The sequence below is a fragment of the Necator americanus genome, chromosome II (genome assembly GCF_031761385.1).
Source record: "Necator americanus strain Aroian chromosome II, whole genome shotgun sequence".
Classification (NCBI taxonomy): domain Eukaryota; kingdom Metazoa; phylum Nematoda; class Chromadorea; order Rhabditida; family Ancylostomatidae; genus Necator; species Necator americanus.
In genome coordinates this window covers 7,410,644-7,435,368 of record NC_087372.1, presented here as the reverse complement: position 1 = coordinate 7,435,368, position 24,725 = coordinate 7,410,644, and the positions used below count along the sequence as shown (strand labels likewise).

The 24,725-nt window shown below is 40.7% G+C and overlaps 5 protein-coding genes across 5 annotated transcripts; 2 read left to right on the top strand and 3 right to left on the bottom strand.

Annotated features, from left to right (window-relative positions):
• Positions 1-2: 2 nt before the first annotated feature.
• Positions 3-960, bottom strand: RB195_017087 (uncharacterized protein; the record flags this gene model as incomplete). The annotated part of the gene is made up of 2 exons (XM_064183924.1): positions 3-764; positions 820-960. The coding sequence occupies 2 exons, from the start codon at positions 958-960 to the stop codon at positions 3-5; spliced, it is 903 nt and encodes a 300-aa protein (XP_064039805.1).
• Positions 961-2,728: 1,768 nt separating this feature from the next.
• On the bottom strand, positions 2,729-3,735 carry RB195_017086 (uncharacterized protein; the record flags this gene model as incomplete). Its single annotated transcript, XM_013452929.2, has 2 exons — positions 2,729-3,544; positions 3,598-3,735. 2 exons carry the CDS (start codon positions 3,733-3,735, stop codon positions 2,729-2,731), a joined length of 954 nt encoding a protein of 317 aa, XP_013308383.2.
• Positions 3,736-10,024: 6,289 nt separating this feature from the next.
• Positions 10,025-13,039, top strand: RB195_017085 (uncharacterized protein; the record flags this gene model as incomplete). Its single annotated transcript, XM_013452928.2, has 11 exons — positions 10,025-10,031; positions 10,117-10,229; positions 10,386-10,474; positions 10,844-10,920; positions 10,998-11,134; positions 11,232-11,288; positions 11,347-11,485; positions 11,748-11,800; positions 12,622-12,728; positions 12,793-12,922; positions 13,001-13,039. The coding sequence occupies 11 exons, from the start codon at positions 10,025-10,027 to the stop codon at positions 13,037-13,039; spliced, it is 948 nt and encodes a 315-aa protein (XP_013308382.2).
• A 262-nt stretch (positions 13,040-13,301) lies between these two features.
• RB195_017084 (uncharacterized protein) lies at positions 13,302-19,809 on the bottom strand (the record flags this gene model as incomplete). The annotated part of the gene is made up of 5 exons (XM_064183923.1): positions 13,302-13,361; positions 15,863-15,955; positions 18,566-18,724; positions 19,593-19,663; positions 19,779-19,809. The coding sequence occupies 5 exons, from the start codon at positions 19,807-19,809 to the stop codon at positions 13,302-13,304; spliced, it is 414 nt and encodes a 137-aa protein (XP_064039804.1).
• A 3,087-nt stretch (positions 19,810-22,896) lies between these two features.
• RB195_017083 (uncharacterized protein) lies at positions 22,897-23,253 on the top strand (the record flags this gene model as incomplete). Its single annotated transcript, XM_064183922.1, has 1 exon — positions 22,897-23,253. One exon carries the CDS (start codon positions 22,897-22,899, stop codon positions 23,251-23,253), a length of 357 nt encoding a protein of 118 aa, XP_064039803.1.
• Positions 23,254-24,725: the final 1,472 nt, after the last annotated feature.

Below are 24,725 nucleotides of genomic sequence, written 5' to 3'. Positions count from 1 at the left end.
ATTCAGTTGTATCCTTCTTTTGGTTTGTTGTCCGTTTTCGGTGCATCTGATTCGACGAATATATTGGTGGACCTCGGCGGGCAAGGGCAATATGCTGCATCCTGACCAGGTAGTCCAGCCGTTCCAGGACCTCCTGGAGTGCCATCCTTTCCCTTAGCACCGGGAGTACCGGGTTGACCAGCTGGACCTTCTGCTCCAGGGTTTCCATCTTTGCCATTTTCTCCGGCAGCGCCAGGCTGTCCAGCTTCTCCGGCTGGTCCGGGAGCGCCACCTGGGCCAGGAAGTCCCCGTCCTTTAGTTCCGTTGGACCCAGGTGCTCCCGCAGGTCCTGGTGAACCAGCCTCTCCGTTAGATCCAGCATCTCCTGGCTCGCCGTCGGGACCTTCTTGTCCGTTAGCTCCAGGTGCTCCCGGAGCTCCAGAACCGCCTTCGGCTCCTGCCTCTCCTTGTGGCCCGTCGGGTCCTTGTGGTCCAGGAGTTCCAGCTGGACACTTGATGCAGCTGACTGGGTCGCTACCTTTGCTTGTCATACCAATGCCATTATGGCCGTTTGGACCTGGCTCTCCAGGAGTACCGTCATCACCTGGGTTTCCTGGTTGACCGGCAGGCCCAGGGGGTCCAACTGGACAGTCGTTTGGTTGAGCCCCACATCCACAGCTGCCGCCTGCTGCCCTTTTGTTTCTGCCAAATATCACGTTCACGGAATCGATTCGATCGGCTTTAGAACTTAAGATCATTGTATTCCAGGCGTCATCGGCAAACTCCTTAAAAATAAAGTTTGATGAGAGCGCTATTTGACTTCACAAATACGGCACATACCTTGAACTCGTCCAGATTGCTAATCGCATCCTCATAGAAGTTGTTAATATCGCTCAGCAGCACGCCTGCCGCAGTGATGGCGACAACAATAGCGATACCGCTTGCTGCAGAAGCAAAGCTGACAAATGCTTTGGTGGACATTTTGCGCTGGGACCTACTAATCCGTGGATTCATGGATGTATATATACATAACATGGGGTCCAGTGTTGTAGCTTTGCCAGTTTCTTATCGAACGGTTTTTTCGGGGAACGCCTAAAACTTGATATCGCGGCCATGATATACGTACGACCATGTAAGCGCTAAGGAAACATGATCGAAAAATATCGTTCAGGAATCTCATTGTGAAAATAGAACATGTGAAAGAAAACGTGTTGTTGCAACGGTAAGGTTAATGAATTGGAAAAGGACAAACATTAGTCTTCTACTTCATCCATCCTTGTTCATCTAGCTAGTTTATCTAGACAGGGATAGCTATAGAGTTACTATAAAATGAAATTTTTAGTTTTGTTATTTCTCTACTAATCAATACTTTTATTCTTTCAATAGCATTCTTTCTCAGATACTAGTTATTGATTGGAGTTGAGGAATTTTGTATGGTGAAGAATTTCGTTCTCGCATGTTGTTCTTTAGCAAAACGGCTATGGAGAGTATTTACTATACGCTTGATTGCCAATTAGAATAAAATTATGTTTGAGATTCTAAAGAAATCAAATTATAATTCGCCTTGGATGATGATCTGCGAAAACGCGGTGGTTCACCGGCTACGTCAGTTTTTGAGACTGACCTTTGATAAAGAGGAAGTTGTCGAAACCATCAGCAAAACCTTTACCAAAAATTTGTTGCGAAAAGAGGAAAACATAAATCTTGTTCGCAGGTTTCAAGAAGAGAGGATTATTGAACAAATCAGATTTTTTTCAGTTTTTTTTTTGCACTTAGATTTACTCACTTGTGCTCACGATTTTTTTTTCTTTGAATGGAAAAAATCGAAGAAACGTTAATTGCAGATGTTCTTATTGCTTTACTTTTGGCATGTACACTTCTGAAAAGCCGCGTAAGAAAAAAAAAACAATTGATATACTCGTCGAAGTTCATTGCCGTGGAACATTTCAACTGCGGGCAGTCTGATACGGTAAAACGTGGAGATGTTGCCAAAGATTACGTATTCCCTCTAAACACTCCATCTGAGCGCACTGAGCTTTGACACTATACCACGGTAATTCGGTAATTTCAGCCACACATATCTGTGAAAATTATGCAGCTCGTACATGCACAAAGTCTGTGCTCGAATGTCTGACCGCATTTCGTACGAGCAGAGCAAGCGAATTCGTATACGGCGCCTGTGAAAGGCCACGAAAGATAAATAAATCTTTCGTGGCATGTCACATGACCAATGTTGCACAGAATGTTGCTGTATTTCTTTCGATTTGAAATAGCCTGGAAATAGTTTGATCATATTTTGTTGATCAGAAATGGTCCAGAATATTGACAACACTTTTAGAGTTGCACACTTGAGGGCAGAATGGTGAATGTTAGGTCCAATAGACCTTATCTTTGGCTTCAAAACCTGGGGCATTAACTGCCCATGCGACAAAGGAACAAGAAACGCATGCAACGAGGGTGAATGTCACCCACCAACAAAGAAAAACTTCACCCCAAATCTTTATTTTTGCGAAGAAATTTCGGTGTTGGTTGTTAGCGAGTTGTATTTTCTATTCGTGTGTGAACCTTAATGATGTCAGAAATTTGTGACTTGCTGGTATCTCCTTGCTAAAGTAATCTAGACAGAGAATGGTTTTTGCAAAGCTTGTTTTGATATAATTAATTTTGATATAATTTTGTTTTGATTTTGTTTTGATTCCACTGCAACCGCATACCGTAATCGTTTATTGAAAATTCCTTAGAAAGCATGTTAATTAAATACTCTATGTCTGTAGCTTTGTTCGACGGTCCTTGCTACTGAAGCCTCAACAGGATATTGTCCTCCTCTCTGCGGGCAAGGACAGTATGATGCATCACCTCCTGGAACTCCCGGACCTCCTGGGTTACCAGTAGTACCATTCTCGCCGGGCGCCCCAGATTTCCCAGCTGCTCCCGGGTGCCCTTGTTGTCCGTGTGCACCAGGATTACCAGCCGCTCCATTTGGTCCGTTATTACCAGTTTGTCCTTGAGGTCCTTGATGTCCTGGAGCTCCAGGCTTACCCCGTCCTCTTCTGCCATTCAGGCCGGGCTGGCCGGGATGTCCGGACGTTCCTGACTGACCAGGTTGGCCTCCGTTTCCGGGCGGTCCCTGTGAGCCTGGTTGGCCGTGTTTTCCGCCTTGACCTGGAATGCCGGGTCGTCCTTCGAGACCGGTCAGACCGGAAGGTCCATCGGGTCCTGGCGGTCCTGCAGGCCCATGAGGGCACGGTATGCATTCTTTCTTGTAGTTGCCTTTTTTGGAGTAGCCGATGTAGTCAGTGCCGGGTAAACCATCCTGTCCATGCTCGCCACTTATACCAGCTTCACCAGGCTGTCCAGGAGGCCCTGGCGGTCCTGAAGGACACGTGTTGGGCTGGGCTCCACAGTTGCAGTTGCCTTTATGAGGAAGCGCTGCCGGAGGAAACGGTGCTATAGGAGGGGAGTCTTCAGTTGGGAAGCGAGAAGAGGCGGCGACCAATATCTCTCGGGGTATCCTGGCTGGCGAGTTGATGTCAATCATTTTTGTCCATGTTTCATCAGCAAAGTCCTTTAACAATACTCAAATCTATGGTTATAGGATTATTGGTAGCTGAGTTTTACCTTGAATTCTTCCAGTTTCTCCATAGAAATATCGTAGAAGTTGTTCATATCGTGGACAACATATCCCAGAGATGCAACAGAAATGAAGATGAGCGCGACGCTAGTAGCGGTCGCAAATCCAATCAAACCAGTAGCCATTTCGAATACGGATTGATAGCATAGGCGCGATTTTCGTTATATACTCGCACAAAAAAACCGGATTTCTTCTTGGTTCGGGTCACGGGAAATTCACTACACTAATTGGCAAGCACTATCACATATCCAGTTTTCCAGTTTAAAGTAACTTCCCTGTGGCAGATATATACAGATGGTGTCGCGAAAAAAGAGAAAGTTCGAGATTTACGGCTTGCCTTTTTTTTTGGAAGCAATCGCCTACTGCCTTAAACTGTTAAGATCATTCGGCTAATCTCCTGATTTTTAGGCATGAAGAAGATCCTGACGACGCACCTAGCATCTCAGCGCTGATTAGCATCACCCTCTCACTCCTATTCTTCTACATGTGATATTCGCGGCTTCGATGCTCTGTCTTCCACATCTTCTCCAATTTCTCCTTTTTTACGATAACGTTATCGATCTCGATCGGATAATTGTGCTTGTAATTAACCCGGTTCTCTAGTTGGTATGAATGTGCTACTAATACAAAAACATGTACTGAGAAGTATTATTGACGCCTGTGATAATGTTTGCATTTTAATTTAGTGTTTAAATTAGTACGTTTTAGATTTTGCTTAATTTTGTCCTATAAGCCTGTCTTGCAAAGAGAATGAAAATTGCTATTTTTTTTTTTTGAAAAATTAACATGTTCTGATCCTTTAACATTCCCAGATATCGATCCAGAGATTTAATCCTCTCTCGGAGATTTGTGAAGGATTAAGCGACCGTGGTCAGACCTCGAACAGTTAACTATTTGAGAAGTTATTTTAAGTGCTTTTTCAAAGGCATCACACCACGAATCTGAAGTGGTACGGACTTCAGGTGGAGTATTCATATACGGGATAGTATGTTATGGAGAGGGGGCGATTCCGTTCATTTCTTCCTAATTGCCGTAAAAAACGGCCCGGAGGATGCGACACGTGCACAAGGCTGTCACGCTCCAGTTGAACTCCTTGTAGAAAATAGTGCGCCGGAACGCCAGAGGCCGTATCTTCTGGGCCGTTTTTTACGGCAATTAGGAAGAAATGGACGGAGTTGCCCCCCTCTCCAGAGTCTCCTATCCTGTATACGAATACTCCACCTGAAATCCGTACCACTTCAGATTCGTGGAGTGATGCGGATTGACGAAATGAATAGGACTTTCTGTTGACTTGGTCGAGAATTTGTTTTTGAACACATTTAAAACACATTGGGAAGTTTAATTTTCCAAAGACAAGTTCATATCCTACAAGTTAAAATTTCTGAAGTGATGTCACAGTGATTTTTTTTTAACTTAAAATGGTTGCAATTCTAGGTGGGTTCTCTGAGCGAGTTTAGATTATTGTAAGAATAATACAAATTCTGGTGCTATGCTATACAAGAGATGTTCTTCCGTATTATTGCTTTACACTTATTAGCGAGGTGAAGAGGAAATGATCAAGACGAATGACCTTTGTTAATTCTGGAAACCTAATTTTGCACTTGTTTACTGCTTTTGAGGTGTTCTCCTGCAGTTTTCTCGTAGCTTTGAACAAATCGTGGTAAAATGTGACAATTTGTAGAACATTGTACGGAGGCTGAGCGAACGCTTCACAGTCCAATTAGTCAGGACTATTGAAAAACTATTCTGGGAAGCACTCACTCATTTTCTATACACGACTGAGTTATAGTTGGGCTTTCACGGGAAGCCAACTCATCAGCAGAGATTTCCTCGCAGATTCGATACAAATAATAATTAATTAATAGTTGTAATTAAATAATAATTAATAATGTGAGGTAATTGAATCTAAGCAGCTAAACACTGGAGTGGGTTTTGGAGTTTTATTAGTTGGATTCGGTTTGATTGTTTTTTTCCTGCAGTTAATCACGATTTTTTTAAAATTAATTTTCGTTTCTTTTTTTTCTCAAGTTGTTTCCTTCGTCCATTCTTCATAAATCATTTCTAGTAGTACCGTTTCCGAATGGTGAAATCGCTTAATGATGAAAATATATGCCGAAATATGGTAGAAATCTTCTTTTACCTGAATTCATACGAAAAAAGACAGGTGCAAGAAATATTTCTTTGGTTTTAGTACTTTGTTTTTCGTGAAATATGCTATCATTGAAAAATCATTCAGCTGTACGCAGTAGATGTACCAGTAATTTCTCTTGAACGTTCCCTTAGAGTTGTCTATACCTCAGAATCCAATTCAAAGATCCAAAAAGATTCAAAGATTTATAATCAGAGAATCCAAAAAGAATTCAAAGAATCAGAAGTTTGAAAACAAGACAAAAGAACAATAATAAACATCTCATTTTTTCGATACAGTTTTGATAGAACAAGGACACAGCGAAAATTTTCGTTGTTTTCAAAAGTGATGTGCCACGAAACTGACCATCTTGGGGTCTTCGAGGGCTAGCATAGAGTTGTACATAGATTACGAGTATGAGCATGGTTCCAGTGAATCTCTCAACCCCCCCTCCTCTTTTCCCCTCAACCGCATCCATCTAACCGTTCTAAAAACTGCGGTAGGAACATTTGTTCCTACGAGTTACGTTTTAGAGTGCACCACCGTTGTACCCTCTGCGATCCCATCAGAGCAGCCCATGCACTGGTCTTACCTGCATAGGTTGTTGAGAAAATCCACGTTTATTCTGCTCATCGTGGATACCATCGACGGACGGATATCGCGGTTAACTTGGTGGAAAATTTGTTTTTGAACACATTTCGGGCACATGTCATGGTCATAATCTTCAACACCCGGAACTTTCTTTTTTTCTACTATTTTCTATTTTATTCTTTCATTTATTACTTTTTAATTTTTCTATTTTTACATTTTATTTTATATTTTCTATTATAGTTTCATATTTTATTTTATTTTTATTCTCATCTTCTTCCTATTTTATTTTTTGGTATTTTCCGTTGGTCCGAAACTCCAACATCGCCGATTTTGTAACAAGTTACCTCTAAAATTGTTGTTGAAACTAGTATAGTTGGAATTTTGAAAATATCGTAAACAACAGCAACAACAACAGATCCTCGCTGATCCTTGCTTAGTTCTCTAGAAAAAACAAAAATCTCTGGCTCCATTACAGGCTAATATTTCGTATATGATCAAGAATTAGTGGATGTTCTTCCGTTTGCATTCCAACTTGAAGATAAAAATGAAGAATTTCTTAGATGTATGATAATAGCGTTTAGAAAATTCGAAACTTGTGCGCTATGCGATGATTTTCGAAGTCGAGATGCGATGTTTGTGTGATGTTCGATTGATATGTTCGAGAAGCATGTGTTGACCACATGTTACAAGGCAAAGGCTTATTTACTGGGGTTCAATGTTAAGCGTAAGGATTGAATGAGAAGAAATGAAGCGGACCATGATCCGCCGGGGATTGAAGAGATCACATGATCCCTGGGATCTCTATCATTATATTATTACTATGCGGATGGGTGTAGTGTAGCGGTTAGAGGTCCCGCCGCCTACACGATCGACGATCGGAGGTTCGAATCCGCCCTGGTGGTCACCAAGTCGGATTCATCCCTCCGGGTTACCGATAATTTGGCGCCAGACTTGTCTGGGAGGATAAAACACTGGCTTGACACATCGGCTAGCCACCGTAAGTCATTGTATAGGGCAGCTACATGTTCCTGAACCCCGAACGATTCTGAATTGAAGTGAACGTGGGGGCGCATCATAAGCGGATAGATTAACTCCACAAACTCTATCCTTTATCCTTTATTATTACCTATCTACCATTATCTTATTTATCATTATCATTTTTACCACTATCGCATCATATCTTAACTTTTTTAACGTTCACGGATCTCTAGCTTATGAGCTGGAGGTGATGAAGATTGTTTTCTATGCCACTGGTCATATTTTTGAGGTAGCTAACACTTTTATTTCCTCATTTTTTTTCATTCGTTCATTCATGTTTCTAAGCAATGTTTATTTATTTGCTTAGTTTGTTTTCTTATTCATTTTTTTCCTCACATTTTCTTTTTCTCTTTATTTCTTTTCTCTTTCTTTACACATTGTCCGATTTGTTTACTTCATGATTCGTGCTCTCTTCCAATCCGTGGTTAATTAAAGTCACCTTTGTCTATTTTCATTGCTCCGGTATACTCAATCATTACTTTAATTTTTTTATTGTTTTTATCTGTATTAAATACATGTATATATATTTTTATTATTGTATTTATAGAACATTTTATATTTACTATTATTTTATAATATATTTGTAATATTTATTTTATTCTACTTCCTTGTTTCTCGTTCTCTGGGCTCTTCTTTTCCATTGCTTTTCCCTCTTTTCGCTTACTTTGCTTTATTACTTCGGTTACTGTCGAAGTTAACAAACTGTAAACTTAGATAAATAGTAATAGTATAATAATAATAAATAATAATAATTAGTAATATAATAATAATAACTTAATAAGGTAAAAGAAAACACCTCCAGGTGATTTAGGTGAATCAATTGTACTCACAAATGACCTCTGTATATGAAATACGAATTGATCGTTTATTGATTGTTCACCAGCACTATTTCAAGTATTCGATCATTCATTCATTCAATCGGCAGCTTTTGTGGAAGCGATAGTACTTCGTGATCGCCAGCTTTTCTTCTCACCAACTCACCGCGAATAAACAACAATTCGTGGATTCTTTTATATTTTTAAACCTATCAATCGTCATAAATCGCTGGGGATCCGACGGCGATCCGTTCTCACCTCACCTAAAATAACTTTTCGTAAAGTAAAAGATTGAAAAGCATCTGTTCGAATTCCATCGCGATTCATTCATTTTCGAGCTACGTGGGCAAGCGAGGCGTGTGCTGTGTGGCTGTGCGGTGTGCGCGTATGTGGCTGTTGCTTGCTTTGTGCTGTGTTGATAGGATAAACTCTGATAAATGGATGTTTTAGGTTCAATAAATCTTCTATCGGCACACACCTGCTCCCTACCACCCAACCAGACTTCACACCCACCCATCTGCCGACGGACGGCTGCATTCCCATGATATCCACGCAGCTCGACCCTCACATCCCCGTTCTCTCAACCTTCGGCTCTCCTTTGTAACGCTACTATAATTTAGCTGAGTTTTGACGCAGAGAAAAGAAAAAAAACCTGGAACCTCAGCCCACTTCTTCTCCTTCTATACCTGAATATGGAAAATCTGAAAAAAAAAATGAAAATATGAAAATCTATCTCTAAATATGGAAAAATTCGGATTTTTTCAAGTCTTCTTTCGAGTAATAGCCGTAATATTTGCTTCGAATACTCGACCCCAATCGAGTATTTCCATCTACATGGAATTTTCGTTAAGAATCTATCGAATATTCAGGTTATCACGTATTCGAGTTCTCGAGTATTCGAATATTTGTATGATATATTCAGTTTACACTACAATTCGTGTAATAAAACTACGAAAATCCTCTGTAGCCAAGCGACACAAGTGGATGTCTTGAAATACTTTCTTTCACCTTTAGCGCTCCGCGTTAACGCTTACCTAATTTTCTTTTTGTTGAAAAAAAAAATGAAAAGCTCTACTATTTTTTTACGTAGTATCTACTAAGAATAGGCTGAAAATGACCAAAAAATACAAATTCTCATGCAGTCCACACTATTTTTTTCTCTCTTCAAAACCATTAATGTACTTTTAAACTATGGAGAAAGTTGGTTTGAATCATATTATCATTACCAAGGTATGAAATTTGACAACAGTTCCTTACTGCGTAAATTTTTTTAAAACAAAGTGTATCTGAGACGGTATAGGTCCCGAAGGGCTTTTGATCTTTACAAATATGGAACCCGGAATAAGTATGCCCGAAAAATATGTAAATTAATGCAGAAAATTTTATTTCAAGGTCCCTCATCGAGTTGGGCTAAAGAATCCGGAGTTATCCTCCAGTGTTATTCTAATCTGCTAGCTTTTCAGAAGAAAAGAAAAAAAGCGCATTAGTGCAAAATTTTAAACGAAATATAGATGAGTGTAGTTTCTGGGCAGTGATGACTGCTGTATCAGGCGGCATATGTCGACATGAGAGACCGCGACGCGTCTGCAGCAACTCGCACATTTTCCCTGCCTAGTTCGCGCTCACTCCATCCTTTATCCTGAATCAATCAAGCGTGCCTCCATAAAAATTAAGTACAGATTTAAATTTATTAAGTCCACTTGCTTTATTATTGACCTCACATAAATCATTTCCTGATCTCTCTTGGTCTTGTATTGAATTGCCGTAATTTCGGATGCGTCGCATTTTGTTCGGGTTCACTGCTAATGCGTACACATTTCAGGAGCCTCACGGAACGCCACAATGAAGTGTGAGTTCAACTTTGAGATAAACGAACTACACATCTTCTGGATTTGTTCAAAGTAGACCTAAAGAAGAATCCTTTAAACATTCAGGGTTACTAGTATTGCTGGTTGCCTACGCTTTTGCTGACGAAGATTCTAAAGAGTCGAGTGAAAAAGAAACGAAAGAAAAGAACTACAAAAAATACATCGGAGAACAAAATTATGTGAGTTTGGTGAATTTTGAAATTGCAAAGAAAAATAAACTGCCGAGAAAAAAAACTTTCGTTTCTTATTGATCAGGCTTACGATAAGCCTTAAAGAAGATGGAAGTTGATCGTGGATCCCGTATGAGTTTGAGGATTTATCACCTCGTTTTTCAGAGACTTCCTTTCAAAACACGAGTAAGCGAAGCTTTTGTTGTTGGTCAGACGATTCATGCTGTGGGAAATTTGACCGACAAACCGACGAGGTACCGTCTAGTCTAGCTAATTCCATACCTCTTACCTCATACCTTCTCACTTGGGCACAAAAAGTTTTGTTGCACGGATCAATCGGAACACATTCAGTGTGATTCTCTTTGTTTTGCTGGATTTTCTCTTCCGAAATTTCCTCTGTTGGATGCCGCGTTGCAGCTGAGACGTGCGTCGCGGTCGCACCGTGCAACATAAGTGACAGTGTCTACTATCTTCCTTTCCCAAAAAACAGGAAATATATGTATTAATTTCCTCCCTTTTTTAAGATTTTTTTTTTCTGAAGGCGAAAAAAATTTGCCCACTGCTTTCATCTGATGCATTGTTTTGTTTTCTGGTTTTGAGACACTCCGAGCGACTTTTTCCAGAGTCGACTTCAATTTCCACAAAGGAGCTGCGAAGGATGCTGATCTTCCGCTCCACTTTTCCATCCGATTTGATGAAGGTTGGAGGCTTAGCCATATTCCAAGATTTTAACCGGAAACTTTACTTATATTTTATTTATACAATTTTTCCGTACAGGAATTTTCTCCGGGAAATTCGTCTACAACACATTCAAGGACGGTAACTGGTCTGATAACGAGCAACGCATTTCAAACCCATTCAAAGCTGGACAGGAATTCGACTTAAGAGTGAGAATCTTGGACGGAAAATTCCAGGTAATCGTTTATAACATTTTTCACGATAGTACGCAAAGATAGCTGCTCAGTAAATCTTGGAAAAATCTCTGTAGAAAAGAAAAGGAGCTCCTTTCAGGTTTTTGCCAATCGCGTTGAAGTTGGCGTTTTCGAACAGAGGCAACCTCTTGATGGAGTAAGCCCATGAAACCTCTCGTAATTTAGAATTTCCCTTCTATAAAAGAAAATTCTAGATTGATCACGTCTCAATCCGTGGTGACCTAACGAAGCTTCGCTTGTTCCATTATGGTGGACGTATCTTCCCGAACCCATATATGGCCGTTGCTGAGCTGAAGCCTGGAAAACGCCTCGATATCTCGGCTCTTCCAACCGGTTAGTGTTCACGTTTTGTGGTTTGACAGTTGAAAAAGAAATTTCTGAATTAACAACGTGAAAAAGTTCGCTGACCTGACGAGACGGTTACCTTTTTGAGGATTCCTAGGCAAAGTATCCTAGGTCAACTGAAAATTTGAGTTCACAAAAATGCAACAATAAAATTCTAGCAGTACGTATAATATACTGCATAGGGTTACACTTGTCCAAATCCTTAAACCCCAAAGGTTAGCTGTCCTTCGTAAGCAACGCGTATTTTTAGGGAAACGAGTCAACGTCAACCTTTACAGGGAAAACAAGGAATATGCTCTTCAGGTATCTTTTATTTCGCCTATCCACCGTGAAAAGTTCATTTGAGTATTGACGACGGCTCACGTACGTTCGTCTAAGCGGTAGCGATGCATTTAAGGAGATCCATAAATTACTATCGGGACCTACAACTTTCAGACTTTACATGGATATGTTCAACATAGAAAGCTTCAATTTTAATGGGGTTTAATGAAAATGAGTGGAATAACTTAAATGGAACTCTGTTCATTGTAAATAAAAAAAACAAAGCTGTAAATAGCGTTTCTGTACGGAAGTAATGACGAAAATGATATTTATATTAGATCGTTCTGATCTCCTCGGGTTTTAGAAGACTATGGCGGCAGTGCACCAGGATTCTATAGGGTTCAGGATTTTTTACGATATTGCTGGCAATTTACTTGCCTAGGATTTTGCGCGACGATGTGAAGAACGCTTCAAGCGTAGCGTACAGCCATTGTAGCCACTTACTGTAGTACTGTAGTATGACCACTTACGTGTACTGTAGTGTAGCCACTTAAGCAACTGTACCGAACTTCAGATCATTCTGTTCCGATTATTCTAGACTTCCTAGTGTTTAGAAGATGGACGTCGGTCCCGAGTTCCTCGAACACAAAACGCTGCACCTCATAAAATTGTTAGAAAATGTGATTTGAGTGTCCCACCCCGTGGAACTGACGTAGCGTATAATATAACAGCAAAAACAGTGTAAGTAAGGTGCTGTCACAGTTTTGCGCGTAAACTCCTGCAACTGAGATCCTGGGGTCCTTTCTTAAATCCACACTATTCCTGACGGGGGATCATTCCAGAAATAGAGAGCAGCATTTCAGGTATCGATCCGATTCAACGAAGGAGCCATCGTTCGCAACGCGATGAACAACAATGTATGGGGTAAGGAGGAACGAGAAGGTGACATGCCAATCAGCAAAGGAGAAGTGTAAGTGACGCTAGGATTAGCTTGCCGGATGATCCACAAAGAAATTCCCCAAGGCACGTTTCAGTTTCGACCTCACCATCATCAACGAGGAATTCTCATTCCAAATTTTCTTCAACGGAAAGCGATTTGCCACTTTTGCGCACCGTGGTTCCCCAACAGACATCAAAACGTTGGAAATCGACGGCGACGTCGAGGTGGGTCGTCCGAGATCTGTTCTTGAATCGATTCGCTAAGGATATTGTGTTCACATTATTCACATAGTACCGTTTCAGATCCACACTGTCACCATCAATGACGCTCCAGGAATCTGAAGTGCCGAAAAAATCTGTACCTATGAATTCTATGTCTATCTAGATCACCTATCAAATATATATATATATTCCCAAATCTATGACATGACATTATCTGACATCGTTTTTTCCACTTTTTATTGAACAAAGAAGAAAGAATATAAGGAAACCAAGAATACAGTACATTAGATCAACATGAATTTTTGGTGCAAAGTATACAATTATGTTGTTGTACGATACTACAGATACGAACAGCACACAATGTTTGGGATCAACGTAAGGATTAGAACTGCACCTCAGGATTCGCCTTCTTCAGCGCTTCTTGATCAGCTGCAGAGAGGTCCTGAAAAAATTTCGAATGATTTCAATGATTACGTACGTATAAGAGGAAAATATGGAAATAACAATGGATAGATGAATGGCATTCACGGATTGATTTAATTTTTTTAAAGAAAAATATTACCTAAATCTAAATAGGATGTTTTAAATTGAATAAATGAGTATAGAGCTAAAGTACCTAGAAGATACGATAGGTTAAGGTTATGAAGACCGTAGATGCGATATCCGGACCCGGTGCTCCAACCCCCTTCACTTTTGGACGTTTGGCAAAGGAACCCCTTCTCTCATAATGGGCTGGCGAAGGGATTTCATGAGCTAGACCCCCTTCACCACTGAGAAGGATCCGGCTCCTCCTTATCGCACTTGTGATGAAGATCACCAAGATACTGAGAGTCCCCTATAGCAAAAGTGCTGTAGCCGATCGACGATGTCCCGGAATCCAGTCCTATCCAATATGCCCTATTATCATAACCTCCTTATCTAGCACAAAGTGTTCCTTTAGTGTTTCTCGGATTCACACCCGCTTTTCTGGGTAACAGGACGTGATCGATTGACAAAATGCACAGAGATCACTTCAACACGTCGGGAAAACCCGCCTTTTATCGCAGTAGGATTTTCACTAACCTAACACTCCTACTATCACTCTTATCACCAAAGATGTTTCACCTCTAAAATTTGCTCAGTATTAAAGTAGTTAGTATGCTATGCTTAGTATTGAGGTTGTTAGTTAGTAGTTAGTTAAGTAGTTATGAAGAAATTATTTCTTCGTCGTTCCAAGTGAAATACTAAGTCTTCCGTTTGTTCTCTGTATTTATGAAAAGTACGAAAAATTCTACTACTAATTTTAGACAGGTGTAGCGCAGTCGGTAAGCGGTTCCGCTGTGGCTGCAGCATGGTCGATCGGAAGTACAATTCCAGCCTAGCGCCAAGCAAGCCCTTCATCTCTCCGGGGTCGATAAACTGGTACCAAACCTGTCTGGGAGAGACCAGACAGGCGTTCCTAAACCTCAAACGATTTTGAATTGAAGCGAACGTGGTGGCGAATCCCAAATGGAATGACTAACACCAAATCCTTTATTCTTTATGATGGATGCGGCATGATGAGAATCAAGTGTTTTCGAAATGGCTATTACTTGGGAATTAGGACAGGAGGAGCGTTCGGCCGTGTGATAATCTGTCCCCCCGTCTCATAGCATTTCAGTTTCAGTTGCTATCATGGAGCCGTGGACGCTACAGCAATGCGTATTCACATATGACTTTTTTTTGTTAGATGAGGCGAGTCTGTGACGACAATTCACCGTAAATTCCGCCGGAAATTCAATACTACTCGAAATGACTGTTCCCTGGCGGATGACACAGTTGTACGTCAGTTTAGAAATCTCAGAAGACTCATAGAGATCCACGAATCCGGCCTGGTATGGAGTAGTGGAGTATATCTATATCGGATCGTAGATGATCGTATACAAGCGTGGTTCCGCTCATCTCTCCCTGCATCACTGTAAACTTACGGCTTCAGAATGCGGTTCTTTACGACGTCCTCTAGTGCAACGCGCCACTACGTTTCGAATGAAATGAATTCCCTATCGGGGCGACCGAATGGATTTTCGACGAATCGCAGGCGGGGGCGGGGCGCAGGGGTGGAAGGTTGCAATAGAGGACGTCGTGTAAGGAACCACTCCGAAATCGTCCTCTTACAGTGAGATGGTGTAGCAGCGAATAGCGAGGTTCAGCTTCCTGCACGATCGATCGGAGGTTCGAATCTGCCCAGTGCTCACCAAGCCTTTCATCCCTCCAGGGTCGATAAATTGGTACCAGACTTGTCTGGGAGGACAAAAACACTGACTGGACATATTGGCTAGCCATCTCAAATCATTTTATAGGCCAGTTACACGTTCGTGAACCTTAAACGATTCTGAATTGAAGTGAACGTGGGGGCGCATCCCAAGCGGGTTGGTTAACGCCAGACACTTTATCCTTTATCCTTTATCCGCTTACACTAATGGAGGGAGAGATGATGAGATCCACCTCTGTATTCATAATCTACGATCCAATACAGGTATACTTGAAAGAAAATTCATACCACGCCAGATTCCTGGGGTGATACCTTTAGGTAACGGCAAAAAAAACCGCCCAGTTGTCAATGTATATTGCGTAGTGTAGAGAACATTGAAAGGATCAGCGAACGATCCAGAAAATGGACAACACATGCCGAACGTAGTTTTCCATATACAAATTATTGAAATGCTATGTTCTTACCTATTTATATTATTTTGTCAATATATTTTTTTTGAAGCAAAAACTAACGATTTTATTGGTATTTCAAAAATATTTAGTTCCAGCGCCGCATCATTCGTTATGGTTACATCGATGAGCTTTCCACTTATTCGACTAGTAACATCCATTACGGATTTACTCATAGTGAATTTTGAATCCTGAGATTTAGAGTAGTGGATAATCGTGTGATCGGCAAATTTCGCTGTAAATACGTTTACCGGTAACGTTTACCTTGAACTCCTTGTGAAGTTTATCGGCCTCCTCGTAAGTCAAAGTTTTACCGAGTGTTAGAGAGCACATCACGTGTGTGACGAAATGAATCGCCTAAACAAAAACATCCACTTTGTTTCTTGAAAGTAATCCGAGAAGTTTTTCTTTTTTTGTAAAAAACGAGCAAATCACCTAAAATCCCTCTTTTCTCGTGCATTTTGTGATTTCCCTCGCACTATTCAATCTTTCACCTTCGGTTCCGAGCGTTTTTTTTTTCCTTCGTAGACATTTTTCCCGTATAAAACTCTTTTGATGAATAATTGCCTGGGTATTACATAAAAATGGTGAAGTCTTCGCTTTTTTTTGTCATATTCCACACTTATTTGTCACGTGATGATAGTCGTAAACAACAATAACTTGTTTTCCGATACAAAAGTGGAAGGAAAAAGGAGGAGAGAGGATTAAATTTATTGCATAAATTGTGCTGAAGTAAACTTTTATTTTAAAAAAAATAAACGATAAAATTGATATCAGCGTTTTTTTTTGGCGGGGGGGGGGGGGGGGGATTCTTTCCGATGTTCTTTCGCGATTTTTCGAGCACTTTTGAAAACATTTTCGAAAATTGAGTACGAGCAATAAACATTTTGGAACAAAAAAACATCGTACGTGTGACAATGAAACGGGGGATAAGTCGTTCAGTTCAGAACAATGAACATTTTTCGGTGAATTCAATGAAAAAGTGCTTGATGCCGCCCGAGTTGAATTTTTAAAGTTGATGAGTGCACATCTTTATGGAGGAATTTTCATGTGGAAACTGTAACTTTCGAGAGAAAATGTTTATAAAAACCTTGGAGCGTTTTAATTGAAGAAAATATCGCTTTCAAATGAACATTCCTAGCGCACAACAGTTTTTTTTTTAAACGAAAAATCCAAGCAATGGCGAAAAATTGCGAGGATCGATGGTTCAAGATTGCATCGACAGGTACTTTTCTAGCTAGGAACACCAAAAACTCCACTCAAATTCAATTTTTCATTTTTGCATTTTATCAAAATGATTTGTCAGGAATAGAGAGAATCAAGGAAATTTTTACATCTGTTATGGAGAGCGCCTGCGGATGTACTCTGATTTCTGATCACAGAATTTCTTTTCTGGAATATTCTTCCTCAAGCAATTCCGCGATGATTTTATACTGTCTCGCTCATCCCTTATCGATTCAAATCGTTGCGGACAACAAAAGAAATCCTTTAGGTCATTGATTTCATAGAATTCAAGATTTCACAGATCTCTTCACGTAAGGTGTTGAGGTCACAGCCGTTTTTTCATTGAATTTCCCAGTTCTAACGGTGAAAAGAGGTCCTAGGTAATGCCAGAGCGTCTTCGTAAATTTTTTTTTACGTAGGAAATTTCACGACTTTTCACCTTTTTGGTATGGCAGCGGGTGAATTGAAATGCGCTGTCCTAGTAAAGTTTTTCTATTAACTTTATCATTTCTCTTGCTCCTAATACCCATTTTTACAACCTTGATTTGTGGGGATTCAACATCTTGTCCCAACGTCCCATTTTTCGCGTAATCGTGCACAATTACAGTTGATTGTAAAAGGAGTCATAGTGAAGTCCCAAACTCCGTCCTAGAAGAAGGCTAGCTATGTAAAGTTAAACAAGAAAAAATGGGTCCTAAATCTAATTCCTGCAAACTGAAATCCTTGAGATGATCGGAAATCAGGAGAAATTGTTGGACTAGCAAAAAAAAAACAATTTCTCCGTATTATAACTATGAAAGATGTCAATTGTGTGCTATTACCCAAAGAAAAACGGGACAAAAATAAAATCCTCAAATAATTAGGACCTTGGAGGCGCCCTCGGAGCAAATCGAACGATAAAACTATTGGAAAAACACTTCCCTAAGACTACGTAATCGATCCATGCAATATTCTGTGGAAAAAAATATGGGGAATTGTAAAAAAAAAGCAAGGGGAAAGTGTCGCAAATTTTCTGCGCATACTGTGGAGGGAGCGCGCGCAGTGCACGTGTTCACCGAGAACCGCGTCGCGTTAGCCCGTTGCAACGCGTTCTACGCCGACTGTACATTTTTTGGCGTGTTCGCAACAGATTCGAAGAAAGCACACATTTTCCACTCGAGAGTGCAGTTCGAGGGGGGCATTCAACCGTGCTGTTATTTTTGGGGAAAAACATTTCTTTTTTTTCTTTCTCTTATTTCTATCCACCTTTTCCCATTGGTAGCTTTAGCCTTCGTGTCATAGATTTTCTTAGAAAAGTGCTTAGGTTTTAGCGCTCAGACTGACCTATTTCGTCACTTCCAGAAATATGAGCGCGGTTGGGTGCCCTCTCCCTCCCACCATCCACACTGCATCCCACATTTTTCGTCTTTGTGCCGTCCTTCGAGCGAGCGGTCATAAGGGCAGCGCGGAGGGCCGTGGATGTGTTTTTAAGAAGAGCAGGGGAGTAGGTCGTCGCAGAGCTATCGCAAATTCTCGGGCGGACGTGAGTAGCGGCGATTATATTGTATATTTGTTGTAAACTATGCTGTGTTTACGACCGTGAAGATAGCGTACAGAATAAAAATGAAGTCGTAACGTTTCTGGACGTTAACATAGTTGAAAATATGGTTTTTGAAGTTGATAGTGAGTTCCTTTGGATCATGGATTGCTTCTATCATTATTTTTACTCAACTTTTGAATGAATAAATAAATTTTGACACAAACCTTTTTGCTGTACTCAACGGCTGCAGGGCTTAATCCTTTCAATCGAGCACAATTCCCATCTAATACAGTTCGCATTCGCTTGCCCAAGTCCGGTGACTTCGCTTCGACCGCAGCTATCATTTCACCTACTTCGTGGAAGGTAGCATGTTTATCGAATACCTATAGAAAGTAAGGGAGAGATTTAGGGAGTGGCATTTCTTTCATCAACAGAAATCGAGTTTGGAAGTGTCCATGTTCGATTGTTCTAGAATCTTGGCATGTTGAACGCAAAGCTTTTAATCGATTCGATTGAGCTGTAGACAAGATTGGCATCACTTTATTAACTAACAGCTAACGTTCCGTCGTTATCCCCTACGACAGAGCCTAAAAATTCAAGGCCATTAGTTAATTATCCTCTCAAGCGCCTCATCACCCTACAGAAAGTATTTAAACTCAAAGGGGAACACATCGGCTAGTGCTTACTTCTTTTCTTAAATTCGGGAACGTAAAAAAATCCACAAACGACAAATATAAATCACACGGGTTTTTATAGGGATCCGAAGGCCTGCCCCGCAGATCAAACCCCGACAGGAAATGATGTGGGGCTAGTTCGTTTATGATTGTAATGCACACAACCTTTCACGGATTGCAGAAAGGAGGAGTGCATCGTGATCACAAACGAACCAACCGCATTTGATCTACGAGCCAGGCCGTTGGATCCGTTTTGGCTCATGGTTGTGGTTCGTGGTGGTTTGTTACGCTCCCGGACTCAAGAAATAAAGTAAGCACTAGCCGATGTCCTTTGAGTTCGAATACTTTCTGGAGGGTGATGAGGCGCTTGATAGGATAATTCAATAATGGCTGTGATTTTTCCAGACTCTGACGAAGACAATAACGCCGAAACGTTAACTATTCGTTAATAAAGAAATACCGATCTTGACTACAGCTCAAAAAAAAACCGCTCGAAAAATCTTTAGAAAATCTTCTGGTCCTTGCGCGGAACTTTTCTTACTCGATACGCTAACTTCGTTTCGTAGAGTTCACCCACCTCCTTCAGTATTTTCGATTCTTCCTCACTGATACTTTCGGCGAAATGAAGATTTTCCTTGGGGAACAAGCCTAAATAAATGGATTTTCGATTAGAAAAGAACCAGAAAACGTTGTGTGGGAAATTTCGAATGAGGGTTTCTAATGAGGAACGGTTGAAGAAATTCTAATGAATAAAGAAACTAACTTCGTACATTAGCTGGAAGTGTGTTAATCATTGTGGACTGCGAGCGATTACAGTTACTCTGCTAATGAATATACTTTTAGTGGCTTACTGTATTCTAAAAACCGTAAACGATAGACAGAAGCGGAACGAAAGAATGAATGAAACAGTTGGCAGAGCCGAACAATAAATGGTGAGAAGGGGCGTGTCGTACAGGAGGATAGTGCATCCTATCGTTGACGACAACTAGAACATAGGACACAAATTACGATAAAAATGATGAATGACATCAGTAACTTCACATAACTATCATCGCTATCACTAAATGTAAAAAAATAAAGGGTAGATTGTAGCAGGACGTATTGTGGTCCCAAAGAGAATCCATATTGATCGACCACGACTGGAAACAACGAGTGAATCTAAAAGAATCAGCATCGTTGAACGTTTCGTTAGCAGATATGATGTGTTTTTGCAATGTCTTTATATGGGCAGGAATCTCTACCAGTTATAATTCGAATAATTCAACTGGTTCCATGTGGAAAACATGCAAACGTAGAGGTGTGTGTGGAATGTTTTTCAACATTCCTACATGGAAAACAATGCGAAGGAATTTCGGCGATGGTGCAACGTTACTGTGAACGATTCCGAAACCAGTGAGTAAGTTTCAGAACGATTCTTCTATTACTTGAGTGTGAAATGCGTCAGAGCACGCATGAACAGTTTTGATTTAAAGTGTCAAAACGAAATAGCTTGGTGGAATTAATAATTCCAGTAATTTTCCCATTTGTCCCGATCCCTTGCCAGAGTCAGTCAGCTCAGTGGTTCCTCCCTCCTCCTGGAAGTGCATCAAATCATTCTTTGAAGGACTTCGTGAAGAAATCTGACCATCAGTTCGGCGTTTTTCCTGTAGTGCACTTGATATCGCGTGAAAACCAATCGCTCACGCTCTGGTCTAACGGTTATCTTTGAAGCGCAGAACGTTTCTGGGCCGCCTTATTTCGCTTAGCTTGGCGAACGCCTCTAATCGTCGATCGCTGAAGTAGGATAGAACTTGGAGTACCCTCTATCACTTGTGTGGAGCGGGATACTCCTTGCATCACTCTTTCGATTGCGCGTTCAATGACTCTCACCGGATTTTAACTTCAGCTTACGAAAAGCCCAGCTTTCCTCACCATAGGCAGAAGCAGAAAGTACGATGGAGATAAAGAGGTGACCACGGAAAGAACACTTGTGCTTAAGGAAATCTCTATGCAAATCCCTAAATTGTGCTGATCATCTTCAAACTTTTGATCCATAGTCAAGAAATGCAACTTGAACTCTACTGGAAAGATTCAGGAGAAGGGTGTCCTATGTACACACTTCCACTTATCGGTAAAAGAATCTCCAACGAGAGTGTTCTGAAAACAGCTGCAGTCAATCATTTTCCAGTTGCTCATTGCTATTCGCCGCACTTTGCAGGTTTTTTCTTGGGAGATTGGCTGGAATCTTGGACCATCCGACTGCATTGTACGACCACTTCGCAAAAAAAAGCTGGAGTTTTGCGGCTACAGTGACCGAATTGGTTTCCGGATACATGACACATTAATTTGTATTCAAGAACACTCAGAATGTGAGAAGAGTGCATTTTTAAAGAATGCGTCAATGACAGGTAACAATTTTCAAAGACATGCAAGGTCAGACATTAATTTGTGAAGATTTCAGATATCTACAGCGTGGACAATGAAAGTATTCGAACTAAACTTCATAACCAAAGCGTTTTTTCTAGTCTAGTAAAAAGTCATCACTACGTCTTAGACTTCAAAGGTCCATACTATGCAAAGCCAACCAAAACTTACATCCTTCTATAACCATACAACTATAAAACAACTGATTGAAAGGAAAACAAATGATAAAGAAAGATTAAGAAAAGATAGGTTAAGAACCATAAGCTACTGCGAGGAAGCTCGTGTGATGTGATAGAAACAGTGACTTAACGCATCGGGTGACCTTGGCAAATGATTGTCATAAGTCAGAACCTCCACGATTCTAAGTTGAAGTTGCGAACGAGTTGACGCATCCCCAGCGGATTGTTCAACGCCAAGCACTTTATCCGCTTTTCGAAGTCGCGAATTCGGGCTCGTGGTTCTGACCGAGGTAGGGCCCTTTGCTAGGTTCGCATGGATGTTCTGCCAGCAATGGTCCATCTTCGATCCCCACCGCTGTGCCGTACCGCGCTGCTTACTCGCGATTGCACCGAGCTTCAGGTCGTTTAATTGATCGTTTGGATCCGTCCGTAAGAGGCAAAGCAACATAGAACATTTGCACTCTCACATAAAAAGTGCAAGATGTAATGAACATAAAACATGATAAAGACTGTAGAAACAGGAATGTGCAGTGGGTGAAAATGCAGATTCCAGCAGTTTAAACCTAACTTCTACGAAAAGCATTCGAAACAAGAAATATTGGTTAGCGTTGCTGGTAGAGCTACCATCTTTCTACAAAAAAAAACATATTTTAGTACTTGATGAGCATGTGTGTTATAGTGGACATCGTCGATCATTGGTGTCCATTGAATACGACACGACCTTGGTTCGATTACATCATTTCAATCGACAGTTCTCGCGCCCAAATGCGCTTGTCGTTCAATGGTCGACTTATCGGAACGGCGATTGGGGCTGCGCAAAGAGTTGATTGGACAGAAATTGACTAGAGCATCGGGTAGACAGACTTTTTTTGACTTCAGGAGGAAGTGGAGACTCTCTTAAAGACCCTCAATGAATTACTTCTTTACTACTTCTCTTTTCTTTTTTGCTATAGTCCATGCTAACTGTTCCATGTGTTCAAAACGGGTGATAGCGATGCAGCTCCGTTTCATCGCGCTTCCTCGCTTGAACATGTTTCACACCAGCTGTACGTGAAGTATTTTCGTTTATTGTCTTTTTTCCCACTTTTGAGGGAAGTTTTTTGCTTCTAAATTTGATTAGCACAAATCAAAAATCAACCATTTTATTACAATAATGATCAACAATATGTGGCCACTTAACATGCAAAGTCTCTATGTCCGATGATAAATAGTCGTTGAGTACGTTTTTGAGATCATCCACCCCAGTCCCTACAGAAAAATAAATGTCTGATAACATCTAGCATCAGCCAGGCGGAACGAATGCTGACCGAATTCGACAAAACATGTGGCTGCATCGGTCTTCAGCTAGATATGAAAAAGACGATGTTCATGCGAAACGGATGGGTCTCGTATCCATTATTTACGCTCAACGGAGCGACCATATCCGAATGCACCAGCTACATATGTCTGGATCGGGAAACGAACATGAAGAACGACCAAGTCCCCGAGCCGGACAGGAGGAAACGAGCAGCTTGGGGAGCTTTTAAAAGCATCAAGGATGTAGTGAAGGAGACCCGCCTCCGTGCTCACCTCTTTGACACCACCGTGGTTCCTGCTTTGGCCTGTGTTTCAGAATCTTGGGCGCTTCGTATGCAGGAAGAAAATGGGCGTAGTTGAAGGCGCAGTCGAAGGGGCGATGCTAGGAGTATTTACATAAGTAAAGGACGGGATTCAAAGTTTTCCCCTACGTCAACGATTAAACATTAGTAATCTGCCGCGTTTGCCGAGGAAAGTAAAATAAGGTGATAAGGCCAACCGTTGATCAGAGCAGTGAGCGACTGGGTTCCACTAAGTATTAAGCGCACTACAGGAGAACCGCCGATCCAATGGTCAGACCTCTTCTTAAAGACCTTCAAATAATTTTTTGATGCCATCCGTGTCTACGCGAAAGGGGGAACCACTGGGTGATTCTGGCACACAATCGGGACAAATGGAATGGTTACTGGCGTCGGCTCGACCTCTTCGAATCACAACGCTAGTCAAATTGAATCAAGTTGTTGATTCCTCAACGTAGGTCTATATTTCTCATACCATCACAATTATATCATATCCAGTCTTATACCCAAGTTATTTTCCACCATATCCTGAAGCAAAAAAAAATCCTTGAAAAAAAAAACTTAGAAGCTTCTTTCATCTTTTGTAGCAAAAAATCGAGGAAATCATAGAATAGAATCCACATATTAGTCTCTTGTCTAGGAACTCCTGGATTTTTCTTAAATAAATGATTTATATGGAAATTTAAAAAGCGGAACAATGTGTAGCTTGTTCCAAAGTGTTCGCCATTTTTTGATTGTCTGTGTTTATACGTCATTCATTCAACTAAATATGTTCAGACAGAATCCAACAATAGAATAGAAGCCAACAAAGATGGAAAAAAACATTCCAAAAAAATATTGTTACACACGCACTCGATAGTGACATCAGCCTAGTTTGATGCTCTTCGGTCTATTTTACACTAAAACAACACCCGTTTCGGACACCTTGACGACTGCACCATTTTTTTTCGTCATTTTTGAAAAAGGAGAGAGTTATTCTTTGTCTATACCAGAAAACCTGCAAATTGTATTGCCTCCAATTGGCAATAATTCTGTATTGGCTCTATTTTTCAATGTTTTTGGTACTTTTTATCTTTTTACACGCCGAATATCATATGAATAAGGTATTGTACGTAATTATGTGCTGTCTCATAGGACTAAACCCATACAATTCACCCACAAGAAAAGAATATCAACAATATTATTGTAGTGTGGTAAGGAAATCAATATTGACGCAAATCCAACTAATGTGTTAAATTTTCATTGTTCTATTTTTTTTTTACTTATCTACACTGAAATGAAGAAATTTTCCGATATCCTTACTGTAATACAGTAATATGATTAATACATTCTCTATTGATGCCGGCTGTAACCTCCGAAATGCCCGCAATCAATCATAAAAGTGCAAAATTTCGGGACGTTGGTAACATCAATTTGAAGCGTGTCAACAGCTGTAGCCTATTTTTTAAGTGCCATTCTTGGGTAAAATCAAAACACAAATATTTTGTAAAATTTTAAGAGGAGAAGAATTTCACGGGGAACGAAAAGGAACTT